Source organism: Phaseolus vulgaris, chromosome 3 (genome assembly GCF_000499845.2).
Source record: "Phaseolus vulgaris cultivar G19833 chromosome 3, P. vulgaris v2.0, whole genome shotgun sequence".
NCBI classification, from domain to species: domain Eukaryota; kingdom Viridiplantae; phylum Streptophyta; class Magnoliopsida; order Fabales; family Fabaceae; genus Phaseolus; species Phaseolus vulgaris.
In genome coordinates, this window is record NC_023757.2 from 50613490 (window position 1) to 50630792 (window position 17303).

At 34.2% G+C, this 17303-nt stretch overlaps 3 protein-coding genes and 1 pseudogene across 3 annotated transcripts; 2 read left to right on the top strand and 2 right to left on the bottom strand.

Annotated features, from left to right (window-relative positions):
* LOC137808514 (uncharacterized) lies at nucleotides 1-1200 on the top strand. The gene has a single exon (XM_068609657.1). The coding sequence runs from the start codon at nucleotides 202-204 to the stop codon at nucleotides 1075-1077; it is 876 nt and encodes a 291-aa protein (XP_068465758.1). The 5' UTR covers nucleotides 1-201; the 3' UTR covers nucleotides 1078-1200.
* Nucleotides 1201-5222: 4022 nt separating this feature from the next.
* LOC137808513 (uncharacterized) lies at nucleotides 5223-6510 on the top strand. Its single transcript, XM_068609656.1, has one exon. The coding sequence runs from the start codon at nucleotides 5410-5412 to the stop codon at nucleotides 6337-6339; it is 930 nt and encodes a 309-aa protein (XP_068465757.1). The 5' UTR covers nucleotides 5223-5409; the 3' UTR covers nucleotides 6340-6510.
* Nucleotides 6511-8910: 2400 nt separating this feature from the next.
* On the bottom strand, nucleotides 8911-10464 carry LOC137808525 (endochitinase-like). The gene is made up of 3 exons (XM_068609679.1): nucleotides 9951-10464; nucleotides 9709-9856; nucleotides 8911-9384 (listed from the first exon to the last, which is right to left on the bottom strand). Exons 1-3 carry the CDS (start codon nucleotides 10366-10368, stop codon nucleotides 9018-9020), a joined length of 933 nt encoding a protein of 310 aa, XP_068465780.1. The 5' UTR covers nucleotides 10369-10464; the 3' UTR covers nucleotides 8911-9017.
* A 5564-nt stretch (nucleotides 10465-16028) lies between these two features.
* LOC137808882 (small nucleolar RNA R71) lies at nucleotides 16029-16134 on the bottom strand (annotated as a pseudogene).
* Between the last annotated feature and the right edge of the window lie 1169 nt (nucleotides 16135-17303).

A 17303-nucleotide genomic window follows, 5' to 3' on the forward strand; every position in this document is an offset into this window, starting at 1 on the left:
CCGAAATCTAAGGGAAACCCATGCGTGTACCACATGCCCCCACACGTTAAACAAGGTGATTTGTGCTGCCCTTTTTTGGTTGTTTCTACCTCTACGAATAATTGGAGATAGCCCTTATATAAAGAGAGTGAAGGACTTGTTAAGAGCATCCCAAAATTAAGCTTCTATTGAAGAGAAAAAAGCAACAACTTAGAAGAGTAAATGGCAAATAAGTACCATGTTCGTTCAATTAGTTTGCCTTCTAGGTCTCATCCTAGCACCATTAGGGTAGAGGAGGAGCTGAGCAAGCTAAAGACTTGGGAAGGAACATCCACATCCTCTTCACACTCCATTCAGACTGCTCTATCCTTGCTTAAAGACCTCTACCTTGCCTTGGATGATCTTCTCAACATGTCATCCACACAACAAGTGATTTCTCTCCACAAAGGTGACAAATGTGTGGAAGAGGTGTTGGATGGTTCCATGAGAATTTTGGATATGTGTGGCATCACAAGGGACACCATGTTGCAAATTAAGGAGAATGTCCAAGCCCTTCACTCTGCCCTTCGAAGAAGAAAAGGAGATTCGAGTGTTGAAACAAGTGTGGCTGAGTACAAACTGTTCGCTAAGAAGATGAAGAGGAATGTGAATAAGTTGATCACATCATTGAAGCAGATGGATGGCAAATTTGGGGTGTCCCCACTTTTGGATCTTGATCACCACCTTGCTTGTGTGACTAGAGTGCTTAGGGAAGTCATTGTGATCAACTTGTCAGTGTTCCAATCTATTTTGTCATTCTTGGCAATGTCTTCATCGAATTCGAAGGCAACAACCAAATGGTTTCTGGTGGCAAAATTTATGCACAAGGGGGTAAAACCATCTGAGGAAAACTCAGAGAATGAGAATGAGTTGCAGTGTGTGGAAATAGCTTTGAGCACTCTTCTGAATGAAGGCACTCACGATGACAACATTCGGGTGGCGCATGAAAGATTGGAGGCTTTGGAGAATGCCATTGAAAGTGTTGAGAATGGCTTGGAGAGTGTTTTTAGGCGCTTGATTAAAACTAGAGCTTCCCTTTTGAATATCATCTCCCAGTAGGGTGCTTTCAGTAGCAACTTTTCTACAATCCTGATATGCATACGAGTTTTAGGGGTATGCTAAGGAATGATTTGTACATGTAAAGAAATATAATGAAATGTAAAAAAAGATGTTTATTCTCTACATTATGATGTCTTCTTGTGTTAATCTTTTTTCTTTTGTGTCATCATTTGACATATATTAACAAAGATCTATATAATCTGCCATTCTTTACTATTCTAGGGAGACAACAATTTTCAAATTGTGCTTTACCACACTAAGTGTTACCATACTATTATCTACCAAACACAAGACTTTTACTTCCCTTTCTTGGATGAAAAAGAAAAAAAACAAGTTGATCAAAATAACCTTTGTAAACTCTCAGGTTACTTTTTGGAGCAGAAATTTGAATTTTCATTTGATTAAGGTCAAATCCAAAAAGAAAACATACTCAAGCACTTTGTCCATCCCATGATTTGGACATGCATTAGCACACTCATTCTAAACAAAAGAATAGCCCGAGAATCAAATCTAACTTAGAATTAAACAAAGACGAGTTATGCACAGATAAACGGGTTTTTGCGGCAATGGTAGCCTCCGAAAATAACGCTTCATGTTCTTTGGCACAATCAACTCCGTGACGAAGGGATGGGATAATAATACTCATACAACTCCATGGTTAAAACTTCTAAATTTATCAAATCAATCAATCTATAGGTTGTTTCATGGTTATTATTTTTTAGAAGGCTATATAAAGGTGTTGATATATTAACACGGTGTAAATAGTGAAAACAAACATTTGATATATCAATAAATTAATATATATTTTTTAATTTAAAATATTTAATATATGATCATAAAATTTATTAAAGGTATGTTTTTCGGTGTTCACAGTATCAAAAGAACTTTTCCCTATAAACAACTATAAACTTGAAATTTCGGATAAAAGATTATGATACACAATACATTAACTATAAATTGTTAATGAAGATTATTATTATTTATCATGGATCTCTCAATCGGCTATTCTTCTTTTATTTTAGTTTTAGTATGATGTCTCACATTAGAAAGAAATTTTTTTTTATTGAATATATACAGAGAGTGTAGTAGTGTAAATGTGTATCTCTAGAAAAGTTCTAACAAAGAAAAATTTGGTATTTAAGCGTGTCCATTAGTGACCCACCTTTTTTTTTAGGAACTTACTTGATGTACTAGTTCACGATCTACAATCATTGTTCTAGTAAAAATGATTATTCATAGTGCATGATTCGATTTTAACTCTATGACAACAAAATATGAGAAACATACAACAAAGATCAGACCAACTAGGCCGTTAATGATATTTACAAACGAATCGATTTGACCGAATCCTAAGATCGAACCAACTTGGTCATCAACGGTCCTACAAAGGGATCGACTTGGCCGAATCCTAAGATTGGACCAACTCAGCCGTCAATGTTTTCTACAAGGCGACTCCTAAGATCGGACCAACTCGGTCGTCAACGATTTGTACAAAAGGACCGACTTGACTGAATATTAAATTGGACCAACTCAACTGTCAACTGTCTCTACAAACGGATCGACTTAGTTGAATCCTAAGATCGAACCAACTTGGCCGTCAATGTTTTCTACAAACGGACCAACTTGGTCGCTAAGATCAGACCAACTCAATCGTCAACTGTCTCTACAAATGGACCGACTTGGCTGAATCCTAAGATTGGACCAACTCGACTATCAATGTTTTCTACAAATGGACTGACTTGGGATTAAACCAACTCGGCCGTCATGATTTTTTACAAACAAACTGACTTGGTCGAATCCTAAGATCGGACCAGCTAGGCCGTCACGATATTTACAAACAAATCGACTTGGCTGAATCCTAACTCGACCGTCAATGGTCTCTACAAATGGACCAACTTGGTCGAATCCTATGATCGGACCAACTCGATCGTCAACGGTCTCTACAAACAGACCGACTGGACCGAATCCTAAGATTGGGCCACTAGTCCTAACAAAAAGTAAGCACTATTCTATAATTGACATATGATACAAATTTTTTATGCTCTCAGTGACTTGATCATGAGAGCACTGTCAATAAGTGGAGCATAACTCTCCTTATCTCAGTGTAACCTCCAAGCAACTAAAAGTTGTAATTACGAAAGAGACCAACTCCAAACATCCAACCTCAAATTTTGGCCAAAATAAATATCAATTATAAATTTATTCAAAATTATAATAGCAAAGACATTATTTGTTTCAAACCACGCCTTTTTTTAACTTAAAGCATGCCTTTAGATTAAATATTGCTTAATGTAACAAATATGAACTCATAGCCTAAAAAGCCGATATAAAAATAGCCTAAAAAAGGTCATTATAGAAGTCTTCAATTAAAAAATAAAACCATGTTTTTGGGTAATCAATATTTTAGAATCTGGCACCATATCAAAACTATAGCTTCTGGATTTTCATCCATGGACCTAATCTAAATATATATTCTCTGTGAAATGATTTAAAATATATCTATAATGTGTTTACACTGTAGACAAAAAATGAATTTCACCCGCAAATAAAAAATAAAACCTGAAAACAATAGAAAACAAAGTCACATATTTGTAATTAAAATTAAAAATAGAAAACATTTTCTTAAACAAAAAATACGTACCATTCGTTTCTTTCTCTTAATAAATTCTAGGAAATATAGATATGTTTGTTGTTATCTTCGAAAGGACGTAATATGTTCCAAGGCACGCCTTTTATTTTTCTTTCTTTCTTTCTTTTTTGAAGTATATAAAGCATCCCTTTGAATTAAATAATGCTTAATGTAACAAATGTGGACCACACAAACATAACCAAAACCAAAACCATTGAAAAAGTCATTGTCTAAAGTCAAAAGTTGTATAGTTCAGCCATATTTTTGGGGAGGTAAAAAAGAATCTGGTATAAAAAGAAATCGTGATTTGTACAACAAATCAAAATTGTGATTTCTTGATTTTCACCCATCATCATATCCTAATTTCCCATCACTTTTTTAGATTATATTTCAGATGCGTAAATTGAATTTCACCCACAAGTAATTTGATCAAATTTATGATTTAGTCATATATGTTTTAATGTAACTTGGAGGTCTATGATACTAGGAGTCAAACAAAATCATAATCGACAAACTATAATTTAATAAACAGATACGAGTTCATCAAATATACGTTTGAAAATCTTCTTGTCACATCCAATTCGAGGAAAATTAATATTCCAAAATCATGTAAAACAAAAATATTAGGTTTAAGGCCGGCATAATATATGGAAGATTAGAACTTAGTAGCAACGTGTACCACATTAAAGTACGAATTATGTTACCCTCATAATATTGAAGAGGAATAATGTTAGAGAACAAAACCTTTTTTGAGTAATTGGTTCAATTCATTCACACAATATCTATTGTGTATCATCTTTTGAAAGGGACCATTCCTTACACATAATAATGCAAAATAGAGATTCCTAATACTACACCGAATTCAAACTTTGGCAGGTTGAAATCCGTAGAAGGAACATTGTGGTAACAACGTATGTTTTTGTTTTTCTCATTTTAGTACTCACACCGTCTACATACGAAGAAGACGAAAAGAGAAGTTACGTGAATTAAGGTTCAAGGGAACTTTGGAAGAGAAGCTTTAAATGTAACCGACCTTCATGAACATAATAAAAGTATACGTACCTTGCCATTAGCGGTGGCTTTTTCTTAGATTCATTGAAGATAGAGGCTGATGCTAAGGTTCGGTCCTTTTCCTCTGTTCTTCACAAAAGACCCACCTAAATTATCAGAAACATACCTATCCCATGTGTTCCCTTTCTTTGTCTTTTTTGATAAAAGTAGTAGATTCAATACATGCATGCTCCTCTTAATTAATGTAAGATTTCCAACCCAATTCTCAAAATTATTCACTGTGAGTAAAATCTTACATGCCAACCATTGAACAGACAGATTGTGATCAATTCTGCTATAATTCCTAAACATTAAAAATACCATCTTAGAAAAAATTAGTCACCAAACAAGGAAAATAATTCAGACTAATGGGAAGGTGGGAGTTTCCTTTGCCATGTGATATAATTATAACGGTGTTTCATTTAAAATATGGATGGCTACTGGTTTGGTTTGATGATAAAAATGTGACAGCACAACTACGTCACAAAAAACCAAACACTAAATAGTACCTCAGGGAATCCATTTTTCTATCAAATGGCATCAAGGTCTATAATAAACTTGTGCACCTCTCTTTCTGCCTTCTAATGTCTAGAGGTATCAATAGGGGTGTATTATACCATTGAGTCTTGTTTTCATATCAGGCATCCTTTGAGATGAAAAGGGCAAGTGTAGCTACATTTTCTCCAAAGCATTCTAGCAAGTATGGTGTTAGATCCATTAGTTTGCCAACAAGATCACATCCAAGCACAGCCAGAAGTGAAGAGGAGCTGAGCAAGCTTAAATCACTGGAGGCATCATCGTCTACATCAAAGGTGGAAACAATTTGCTGTGCTCTCTCTGGCCTTTCAGAATTGTACAAATGCATTGAAGATCTTTTGAGATTGCCATTGACCCAACAAGCACTAGGGCAACACCAAAATGAGAAATGGGTCAATGAGATGCTAGATTGCCCAGTGAGATTCTTGGACCTATTGGGCATAACAAGGGATGCCATTCTGTCAATGAAAGGAAGTGTTGAGGAACTTCAGTCTGCAATCAGAAGGAGAAGGGTTGGTGACTTTGACATGGAGAGCCATGTTTCTACATATTGGAGGCTCAGAAGGAACATGAGGAAGGAGTGTACAAAATCTCTGCTTTTGTTGAAGCAGATGGATCATGACTTATCTGGGGCTTCTCTTCCATTGGATCTTAACGACCACCTCTCTGCTGTGGTTAGAGTGCTAAGAGAAGCTAGTTGGATCACAAGCTCCATCTTTCAGTCTCTTGTTGTGTTCCTTTCTTCACCAATCATGAAACTAAAGCCTAATAAGTGGGCATTTGTCTCAAGATTGATGCAGAAGGGGGTGTTTGCTTACAACAATCATCAGGAAAACATAAATGAATTGGAAAAGGTGGATTTTGCACTTAACAGCTTGATTGTGGAAAATCTGAGCAGAGATGCTGAGTCTGAGAAGATTCAATCTGCACATGGAAGGTTAGAAGCTTTGGTGGTTGGCATTGAAGAAATTGAAAATGGATTGGAATGCTTATTTAAGCGTCTGATTAATACTAGAGTGTCTTTTCTGAATATATTTTCTCCTTAAGGCATAGTATAACAGGCATATGTGTAGTAAAAAACTGAGGCTCAATTAGGCTTTGTTTTGTTGTGTGCATAACAGAGTTTCTGAAATTTCCCAAATGTACAAATAGAGTTGTTAAATATGTCACTGTACATTCTGCTTGTTTTGCTGTGACATTTTCTATCCTTCTACCAATGCTAATCATCTCTTAGTTTTTAGAAGAATTACTTAATTGCTTAAACATTTCCGAACACTGGCCCAAATTTATGTGATTTTGAATGATGCACTGATTGAAGTTTTGAAGATTGAATAGGACAATTTGTTCTGTAAATAAATAATGTATCAGAATGGCACGGGCATAAACTCGTGGTTGGGTATACTTTCTTTTATTAAGAGTGATGGTAGTCCTCTGGTTAAATTGATTAAGCTTGCGGTGATAACCTTTTCTATATGGATGATATGGCGTATGAGGAATTATGCTAGATTTCAGGATAAGATTGGGGTTTCTAAGGCTATTTCGATAATTAAAGATTTAACTTGTCTAGTGGGAAATTCTTCTAAAGCTTCAATGAAGAATGATATGTTGGACTTCAACGTGATTAAGTTTTTTGGTATTAAGACTCGTAGCGGTAAAGTTCTTCGTCCTCTTCCTATTAGATGGGAATTTCCTTCACCAGGCTGGGTCAAAATTAATACTGATGGGGCTGCTAGGGGTATCCTGGTCTTGCTACTTGTGGAGGTATTTTTCGTGGGAGTACGGGAGAATTTATTGGTGCTTTTTCAGCGTTTCTTGAAGTTCAAACTGCTTTGGTTGCTGAGTTTTATGGAGTTATACATGCTATGGAGGAAGCTCAAAAAATGGGACTTACTAATGTCTGGCTTGAATGTGATTCTGCCTTGGTTTGTGCTGCGTTTACTGCTAGGACTAATGTTCCGTGGATGCTTCAGAATCGATGGAATACTTGTCTTAATTTTTGTGGGACAATCAGGTTTAGGGTAACTCATATTTTTCGTGAAGAGAATGCGTGTGCTGATAAGTTGGCTAATTTAGGATTTATTCATAGAGAATCTTTTCATTGGTATAATAGACTCCCTGCTAGTCTGTTCTTAGAATTCTTTATGAATAGGTATAATCTACCTATGTATCGTTTGTGTTAACATATGGGTTTTGGTCTAGTCCCCCCATATTTTTGTATTTTCTTTCTTTTTTTTTTTTTAATAATATTTTTTCATGTGATGGCAGATGATTGTTGTTACTTGAGGTGTCAGCTTAGTTGAGATGTCAAGTTGCATAGTGATGCTTAACACGAAAACTTTATAAAAAAAACCTCTATATAATGATAGAGAGGTTTCAGAGCAAATTCTAAATGTTGGGTTCTTTGATGTAGATGGGAGTTAATTGTTAAGTTTTTTTAACATATACTAGTTCATCATATATCCTTCTAACTCCCAACCTTTTACCCGAATTCCTCTCTATTTTTTAAAGTGAAAATTGGAACTTCTCTGTTTTTCTTACTATATTTATATTTTTTAATGCTTTACCCTCAGAATGAATATTATAAGTGTAAAATTTATAAGACTGGATATTTAATAATGATTCAATCATTTGATAATATTGGGTAACTATAACCACGTAATTGTGGGTAATTCAATCTTTTAGGTTAAGTCTTAGATTTATATATTTTATATCTTTACGTTTTTATATATTAAGTTTTAGATGACTAAGTATGGTTGTTTATGTTTTTGTAAAGATTTATTTTGACTTTTTTTTATATTAAAACGTTAAATGAGTTAACATAGTTGAATGAGGTGTTTTTTTTAACATAGTAATTTATACTTTTAAAAAAGTTCATTCTTGTTCGTTATAGGAGAGACATTGTGACCTTTAAAACTTATTGTTCCAAAACCAAAATTACCAAAATATAAGGAATAAAAGTAAAATAATAGTCATTAACAGAAATTTTAATATAATGGTGTGTGATCATCCTAATTTTATTATTATTGCACTATAATAATAAATAAATTTATTATTTTAATTAAGATATATATAATTAGATTTATTTGAGTTTTAACTATTATTTTTTGTTAATTTTGTATTTTTAGAATAAATGGTCTGAAAGAAATGTTTATCTATGTGAATAAATGAGCCACATATGAAAAAAAAATCAAATTACTTCTTTGAATTAAAAGAGAAAAAAAATATTAAGATTTTATGCAAAGTGTAAGATATTTTTTCCACCTAAGTAGGAGCTGAATCTTCTTAGTTATTTTCTCCGCTTATCTTCTTCACAAAAAATGGTGCCTTTAACATGGGATGAGGAGGACGTTGCATGATAGCTATAAACTTTATAATCTAAAATAGTTAGTAACTAAAATATTAGTAGCTAATTAAATATCAATTTAAATTTTTTTTATAAATATTATTAATAATAAAAACTACTTTAGATACCAATAATTTTAATAATCTTTAAAATAATATCTCACTTTAGTGACTAATTATTTTTATTATCTAAAATTAATTTTTACTTAATAATTTTCTATCGATAACCAAAATTAGAATCACTAAAATCATGTTTAAATCTATATGAAAAAGTGTGAGAGAAGGAACCTCTTTAATGAGGGATTATTGATTGAAGACGTTTTTATTGATTACATGGGATGGAAGTATACATATATATATGGAAGAGAGACATAGGAGTAATTTAAAAGGGGGTTTGATTGTTGCAGTCCAAATTGTTTCCTGGGCTCACACCCAGCATCTGACAGTACCTCTGGTAGAACCCGATCCGACTTTGGACCCTCGGATCCGGCCCGCGCCCGCATTCCAGTCCCCCGTTTATTATGTTGGTGATCACACCAAACCCGGGAGCCCGCCTGGCTTGCGTGTCAGCACTAGATGGGCTCCATGCTCCGATAATCACATTATGAGACGATGGCTTGTTTCCTTGTGCCCTCATCCAAAACCATATGGCTGTTCTGAACGCCACAACTCTGTCTCTTCCCACTAGATCCGGATCATTCGTCAAATCCAAACTAAGTTCTCTTCCAGCTAGCCCATAATTGTAGTTGCTGTTCATAACATGCATCCCATTAGTCCACCATGCAACACACTATCACATCACTCAATATCCAAAAACTTCAAACAACCAATTTCTAATTTATTCATGAACTTATTATGTAATTGGCTGTCGGATTATTATTGGACAATCTATAATATATAGTCTCACATACAAGTTGATAGTTAATAGTTTCGATAGTTGATAGTTTATATTATATAAGTGAATGCTAATTTTATCTTATAAACTGATTTTATGAGATTGAATTAAGGTTAAAGTCAACTCTTAATAACTTTTAACCTTTTATATACGTCAAAGCAACATTTTGGCTACTTACTGTGTGAGTTGGATTGGTCCTCGTCCATAATATCTTTTACCAGCAGCACATGGCCATCCTCCACCATTGCAATAAACATCCTGGTTCCGTTCGTTGATGAAACAATATCCCCACGAGTATGGACCGTCTGGTGCACTTGGCCACCCCCCTACACAAACCAAAACATTATTAATATTCTCTCTCTCTCACACACACACACATGTATAAAATCACTACTGAATATTATATATGAACGTGTTGACCTGTGGTTTCATGAGACGTTTGAGCGAAGAAAGCTGCAAGCTCCCTTTTGCGAGTGGTGTCATCACCTGAAGTGCCAAAGCCGTTGAACGATCTAGCAGCAGTGAGAAAAGCTTCATAGGTGTAGAATCCACGCCCGGGACATGCTGCATCGTTCCGGTGCTTTAGCATTTCCTCGAACATAGAAAGGCTGATGATGCTGCTGACATCTCCGCCGCCGCCACTAGCTTGGCATTGGCTCTGGCAACCTGTTCCACAGTATTCGCTGGTGCTTCCGCACCACCCATGTTGGCTGCAACATAACCTATTTGCGCACAATGCGCCACCAGCTTGTCTACCACATTGTTGCGCTCTGGCCCCAAGCATCAACATTGCCAGCAACAAGCATAGCATCAAAGAACACAGTTTCATGTCACCCATTGCTAAGAAAGAAATGGTGAATGGTGTGTTTCGTAACGACGATCGATGGAGATATTTATGGATGAGCTGTGATGAGAGAGAGAGTATTTAATTTCGTTCATATTTTTCAAAATTGGCTCCTGCTTCGTCTTGTTATCGTAATATTCATGACTTTGTCAATGCATTCATGTCTAATATTAATGAAGTTGACTCCTGCGTAGACGAGAGTACGCATAAAATCATGTTGAAAAATCAAATGATGCACATCAACAAATTCTTTAACAAAATGTTCTGTACTAATTAATCCCTAAATATTATTAGACACTGAAAATATATTTAAGTTTTTAACTTTAAAATAAAATAATTTATAATATTTAGTTACTTACCATAAAAAAGATTTATCACGAATCACCATAAAATTTGTGTTAATTAGTAGATATTTAATGTGATGCCTAGATAGTAAAAGAAATCCAAGACAAAGTCAATGCCCTATTTTTGCGGGTGAGAAATGTTCTCCCGTTTTCATCATTATTATTACATTGTGTATGATTTTGTTACTTTTTATTCACTTCTATATATGTAATTTTGAAAAAAATGTTCAGTTTTCTAATTATATGAACTAAATTTGTATGAAAACGCGCGAAGTATTAACATTTTCAATGATATTTTTAGCAAATTTAAGAAAATAATCATATTCTTCATAAAGTCATAGCAAATAGCAAGTAAAAATTTGCATAAAAATTATAAGAAATTCACAGTTAAAAAAAATACATCTGCATGAAATATCTAAAAGAAAAATTCGCATGCAAGAAATTTAGATTCAAGTCATAGAAAATGAGTTTACAATTACAACAAACCAATTTTATATTATGAAAAGAAAAATGAATTAATGTACATGTATGAAAAGTGTTTGAATACAATTCGTTAAAAGAACTTTTGAGAGATTCTTTATCAGGGAAAGCTCTTTGTAGTGTGTGTAAGTGATTTTTACGGAGACTATTTATTTGAAATTAGAAAATTTAGTTATTTAAAGAAAAATTGTAAGAAAAAGGATTTTTTTTGTATTCTTTTGAAGTCAAAAAATTTTAAATTAATTTTTTTAATTTAAAATAAATAATTGTTAAATTTATTAAATTTTAATATTATAAAAGATAAAATTAGAAAACTAAATATCTGCGCAATAAAAAAAGCGGGTCTTGTCATAGAGAAAGAGATGAAATGTGGCTGCTAAGGTAATAGCTTTCGTGTAAGATATGGCACTCTATGTTTGAGAAATATCATTGAAGCTTAATTGTAGAAAATCATAACTGCAATTAAAAGCTTTTGCCATTCATTCTCAAAAACATTTCTAAAACTATTGTTCTCCATTCCAACCACTTTTGCATTAAGTTTTAACATACAATTTTTTTTATAGTTTTTTTCTTTACTTCTTATCAGATAGACATCAAGGCTTCATCAACTCAGAATGTGTCTCAAAACTCAACTAATATTTACAAAAATTCTTATATGCACAGCACAAATCACAAGTTATGTTTGGAATCTTGATCCAAATATTTAGGTATGGTCAGCTCAGTTTTAGACCTAAAAGAAGAATCATGAGCTCGACACAAATACTAATGATCAGCTCAAGAAAAATAATTAAAGATAAAAAACTTATTTTATTTTGGTTATAATACATATGCTAGTGTTAAGTATAAATAACCTGTTGAGAATAATGTTGTTAACATTCAAGAATAATGAACTTGTCAGCGAGAGATAATCCCAAGTCATTCTCGCAGGAAATCATGGATGAGCTTATGCCACTTCATTATATCACACCTAAAATCGCCCTTTTAACATTTTCAAAGGAGACAACACCATCAGGAGATTAGTTTGTAATTGAAACCCGAAATGTTTTCCAAGAGTCTGGTAGAGTATTCAGTAGTCATAGTCCCAACACTTCATCATCAAATTTGATGCCCATTTGAGGCAATTGAAAATAAATCTGTTCTTTTTATTTTCAATTTGTTCATTTTATAACAGCTTTAACTGTTTTTCAAAAATCTGTTATAAGTTGGTTTTCTATAAAATGAAAACTTGTTTCTGAGTTTAAACGTCGTTCATACATTTGTAAAAACAAGTTTTACAGCAGAGAATTAAGATTTTACAAAGAATTAGCATTTGTTCTTCAAAGATTTCGAAAATCACAAAATGCTTGTTCTTGGTTTGGTTCCAAAAGCTTGGTGTGAGGTGTTGCTACTGTTCTAGCAATCTTGCCTACTGGTTTAAGGCAGATCTTTGTATCCTCAATCAGGTGTAGTCGTTTCACTTTTCATTTCTTCTAATAGTTTGGTTGAACACTCTTCTTGATAGGTTTTCTTGAAGAGTGTGTGTGAGCTGAAATAGGTTTTTTCAGCAAGAGTACCTAAGTTCTTGTAGGTTTCAAGAATAGTGGGAATTGTGTTTGTTTGTATTGTGATTTAGTGAATTTCACCTTGGTTTAGGTGAAGACTGGATGTAGCTCAGTGGAGTGAACCAGTATAATTGCCTTGTGTTCATTCTCCCTTAATCTCTGCACTTAAGTTTCTGCATAACTGTTAAAACAGCAAAGAAATAAATCTGTTCAATCAATAATAAATCTGTTCTTTCTGGGCTCGGTTCATACTGTTCTTAATTTCTGGAAAACTGTTTGATTTCAAGAAGAACACTTATAATTTGTTAAAAGCCACTGAAACAGGTTGATTGTAAAGGTTACTCAATTAATTGTCAAGCTATCAATTGAACCTTAATCACGTGCTTGAAATTGATGTTTGTTGTTTTGTAACTCACTGTTTTTCATTCTAATATCAGTGTCTGTGCATCTGAAAAAATCTATCTGCATAATCTTGTGATTAACCTTGTTGTATAAACGTTTTTTCAAACACAAACAGTGCCAAAATAAATCTGTTCATTTTCACATAAATCGATTTATTTTCTGTAAACTTTGTTAAACACTGTTTCTGCGAGAAAGATTTAAAAGGTCAATTCACCCCCCCCCCTCCTTGAACTTTGGCACTATTAAACCCAAAATCTCTGATACCACTCTGAAGGGAAATTCAACACAATAAAAAGAATAACTCAACAAGAGCAATAAGCAGCTGATAATAATTTTCCCAACTTGCAAGAATCTGTGAGGAGCAATAGCAAATAATGGCAACAACAAAAAACACACTTCAAGAAGACACATAAATTTTTACGTGGAAAACCTTCTCAATGTGAGAAGTAAAAACCACAGGCACAAGCCAGTTAATCAAGCTCCACTATGATCAAAGTTATGGTTACAAGAAAGTCTCAAATCACAGCACAACTTTGACCGAAAGGAGGAAGGCTCAACATGATCTTGTGGCCAAGAACATCATAACCTCTGCATTAACAATGGATGAGTTCTTCAGGATATCCCAATGTAAGTCAGCTAAGGAGATGTGGGAAGTCTTAGAAGTCACTCATGAGGGTACTGAAGATGTGAAGAGGTCAAGAAAACATTCTCTCATCCAAGAATATGAACTGTTTAGAATGCAACCCGAGGAGAGCATTGCTGATGTGCAAAAAAGGTTCACTCATATTGTGAATCACCTCACTGGTTTGGGAAAAGAATTTGACAGAGAGGAACTCAACATAAAGATATTGAAGTGCCTCGACAGAAGCTGGCAACCAAAGGTGACTGCTGAAAAGTGCCAATGTGTAGTTTTTATGATTGAGAAAATTGAACACTTTGGAACTTAATTGTTGCTTAATGTAAGAAAATTACCCTAATCTGAGAATTATTGAATCTGATTATATATTTTTTGAACCAAGAAACAAATGAAGAAATTTAATCTCAATTTTTGTGTAAATTGCAGATGAATATGAAGCATTGAAAGAATGTATTCAAGCTGGCATTGAAAGAAAAAAAAAGTAAAAATTGAATTGGATCACAAGAAGATTTAGCTCAAGCTAGAGGATTTAGCTCAAGCTAAAACTGTCCAGAGTTGATTAAAGGTGCAGTACAATTTTAGCCCAGACTAGAATCGCTAGCTCAAGCTAAAAATGCACCGAAAGATCTAGCTCAAGCTAAAACGGGCTAGCTTGAGCTAAAGTTGATTATATAAATTATGAAACATAACTCAAAATGAGCGGTGGAAAACAGATTGGGTTTTTTAGAGAGAGACTAGTGAGAGAAAGAGAAGAAACCTCTGTTCTTAGGAGAAGAACTTGCTCAGATCAGCCCTTCTTATGCAATCCAGATCAAGAATGAAGATTGGAGGAGCTGTCATGAGTGGCTAAGTTCTTTCTAACTTGGGATTGAATGTAATTTATCTTGATCAAATGTATTCTTGGTGATATATATATATAAAATTCTCTTTTTTACTTGTTCTTGGTATTTTCGTTTTATGCTTATTGCTTGATTCTGTCTGATCAATAGAGTCTTGATTTTGATCCTTAAATTTAACTGGAAAGTACCTTTAAGGATCTGAAATAAACGAAAATACTTGATAACTTGTAATGCTAGGAATAGATTCCAGGTTATTGATTGCATTATAATTTTGTTCCTAAAGCTGGATGATTTGTTAAATATCTGAGGAATCAATGTTTGAGAAATTATCTTATGAATTTCATGTGTGAGGAATCAAGATGAATGACTTTAAATTAAGCATCAAGAATAAGTAGTTTTGAGTATTATATATTGCATTATTCAAAATACAGATGATTGAGATAAACGCAATCCAATCCCAAGTATCTTTCTCTATATTGGATAAGTTGGTTTTGTTACATCCAGAATCAAACCCTAAATCTTTGAGTTCTTGTGAAATCTTTAATTTGGTTATGAACAAAGTCTCAAAATTATTTTCTATACTTAATGAGTTTTAAAACAGAACATCTTAATTAGAATTGTTCTCTGTGGGTTCGACATTCGTACTTTAAAGAGTACTATATTACAGTTGATTCGGTACACTTAAATATCAACAAGTTTTTGGCGCCGTTGCCGGGGAACAATTTCTTTTAAGAATTTCTGAAGTATAACTCATTAAGTATTGTGAATATTTTGTTTTCTTTGTGAATATACACTGGTTTATATCTTATTCTTTTATCCTGTGCTAATCCTTGCTTGAGTTGTCTTAGATACATGTTATTGAGAGGACAGGTTCCTGAAGATCAATTGGAATTTGATCCAGAAATTGAGAAGACAGCTAGAAAAAATCAGAGCAAGAAGAGAGAAGAAAAGAAGAAGCAAGGACAAGCAAAAGGAGAATCTTTCAACACTCTCAACTCACACAATCAAACAGAGTTCCAAATGGCTGAAAATAGACAAAATCCACCTAGAAGAACATTGGGAGACTATGCTATGCAACAAGGACCAAGGCATTTCTCTAGCATAGCCATACCTCCTGCCACCAAATCATTAGAAATGAAGCCAGCTTTTCTTAGCTTAATCAACACTCATCAATTCACTGGAATGGATCATGAAGACCCTTATACTCATCTATCCACATTCTATGAGTTGGTTGGGACCATGGGCTTCGAGGAAAATGATATTGAATCTGTTTATCGGCGTCTATTTCCTTTCTCACTTGCAGGCAAAGCAAAAGAATGGTTAAAGTCGCATCCAAACCAGAGTCTAAGTAGCTGGAATGATGTAGAAGAGAAATTCCTACACAGATTCTTCCCACTCTCTTGATATATCAAGGCTAAGTCTGATATCTCCACATTCAGGCAAGGGCCAGAAGAACCTTTTTGTGAAGTTTGGGAACGTTTTAAAGTGATGTTAAGGAGATGTCCTAATCATGGCTTTGAGGATATTGCTCAGTTGAACATATTCCACAATGGTTTGAGGTCTGATACTAAAATGATCTTGGATGCTGTAGCAGGAGGTACAATGATGAGTGTTGATGCAGAACAAGCTACAAGAATCATTGATGCCTTAGCCTCAACAGATTACCAAGCTCAACATGATAAATATACAATGCAAAAGAAAGGGGTGCTGGATCTTAGTACTTCAGATGCAATTTTAGCACAAAACAAGATTTTGACTCAGCAAATTGAGGCATTAACGAAGCAAATGTCAAAACTGCCTCAACAATTACATGCAGTAAATTCTCCTTCAATGCAGAATCAAACTTTGAAGTGTGATTTTTGTGGGGGAAATCATCTTAATGGCCAATGCTCTTACCAAAATCCATCAAAGGAAGAGGTTCAGTATATGAATAATCAAGGAAGGCAAGGTGGCTTTGCATATAATTATCCAAATAACATGGCTCAAGGATGGAGGAATAATCCAAATCAAGGATTTGGGTGGAAGCAAGAGGCTGGATCATCTAACAGACAAGTCCCTTATCAGCAGCAACCACATTATCCTTCCATTCATGAGAGAACATCAAAATTGGAAGATACTTTTGAGAAGTTCATGCAAGCCTCTCTATCCAATCAAAAAAATACTGAAGCATCAATAAGGAATTTAGAAACACAGGTGGGGCAGTTGGCTAAACAGATAGCTGATAATCAAGGAAGTCAATTTTCAGCCAATACACAAACCAATCCCAAGGAGCATTGCAATTCTATCACTACCAGAAGTGGGATAGTTATAGGAAAAGGAATTGGGAAAAACTTAGTTGTTGGGGAGGAGGTTTTAAAAGATAAAGAAAGTGAAAAAGAACAGATTGAGTGTGAGAGAGGAGAAAGAAGCAATAAGGAAGATGTTGTAGATATTGGTGAGAAAATAGAAAAAAATGAAAAACAAGAGAGGAGTGTTCCTATAGAAGATGTACCTTATCCACATGCTCCTACAAAGAAAGACAAAGAAAGACAATTTGCAAGATTCATGGATATTCTCAAAAGACTCTAAATTAACATTCCTTTTACTGAAGCTTTAGAGCAGATGCCTACATATGCTAAATTCATGAAGAAAAGAAAAGAAAGTTCAATGACCAGGAAATAGTTGAATTGGAAGCTGGATGCAGTGC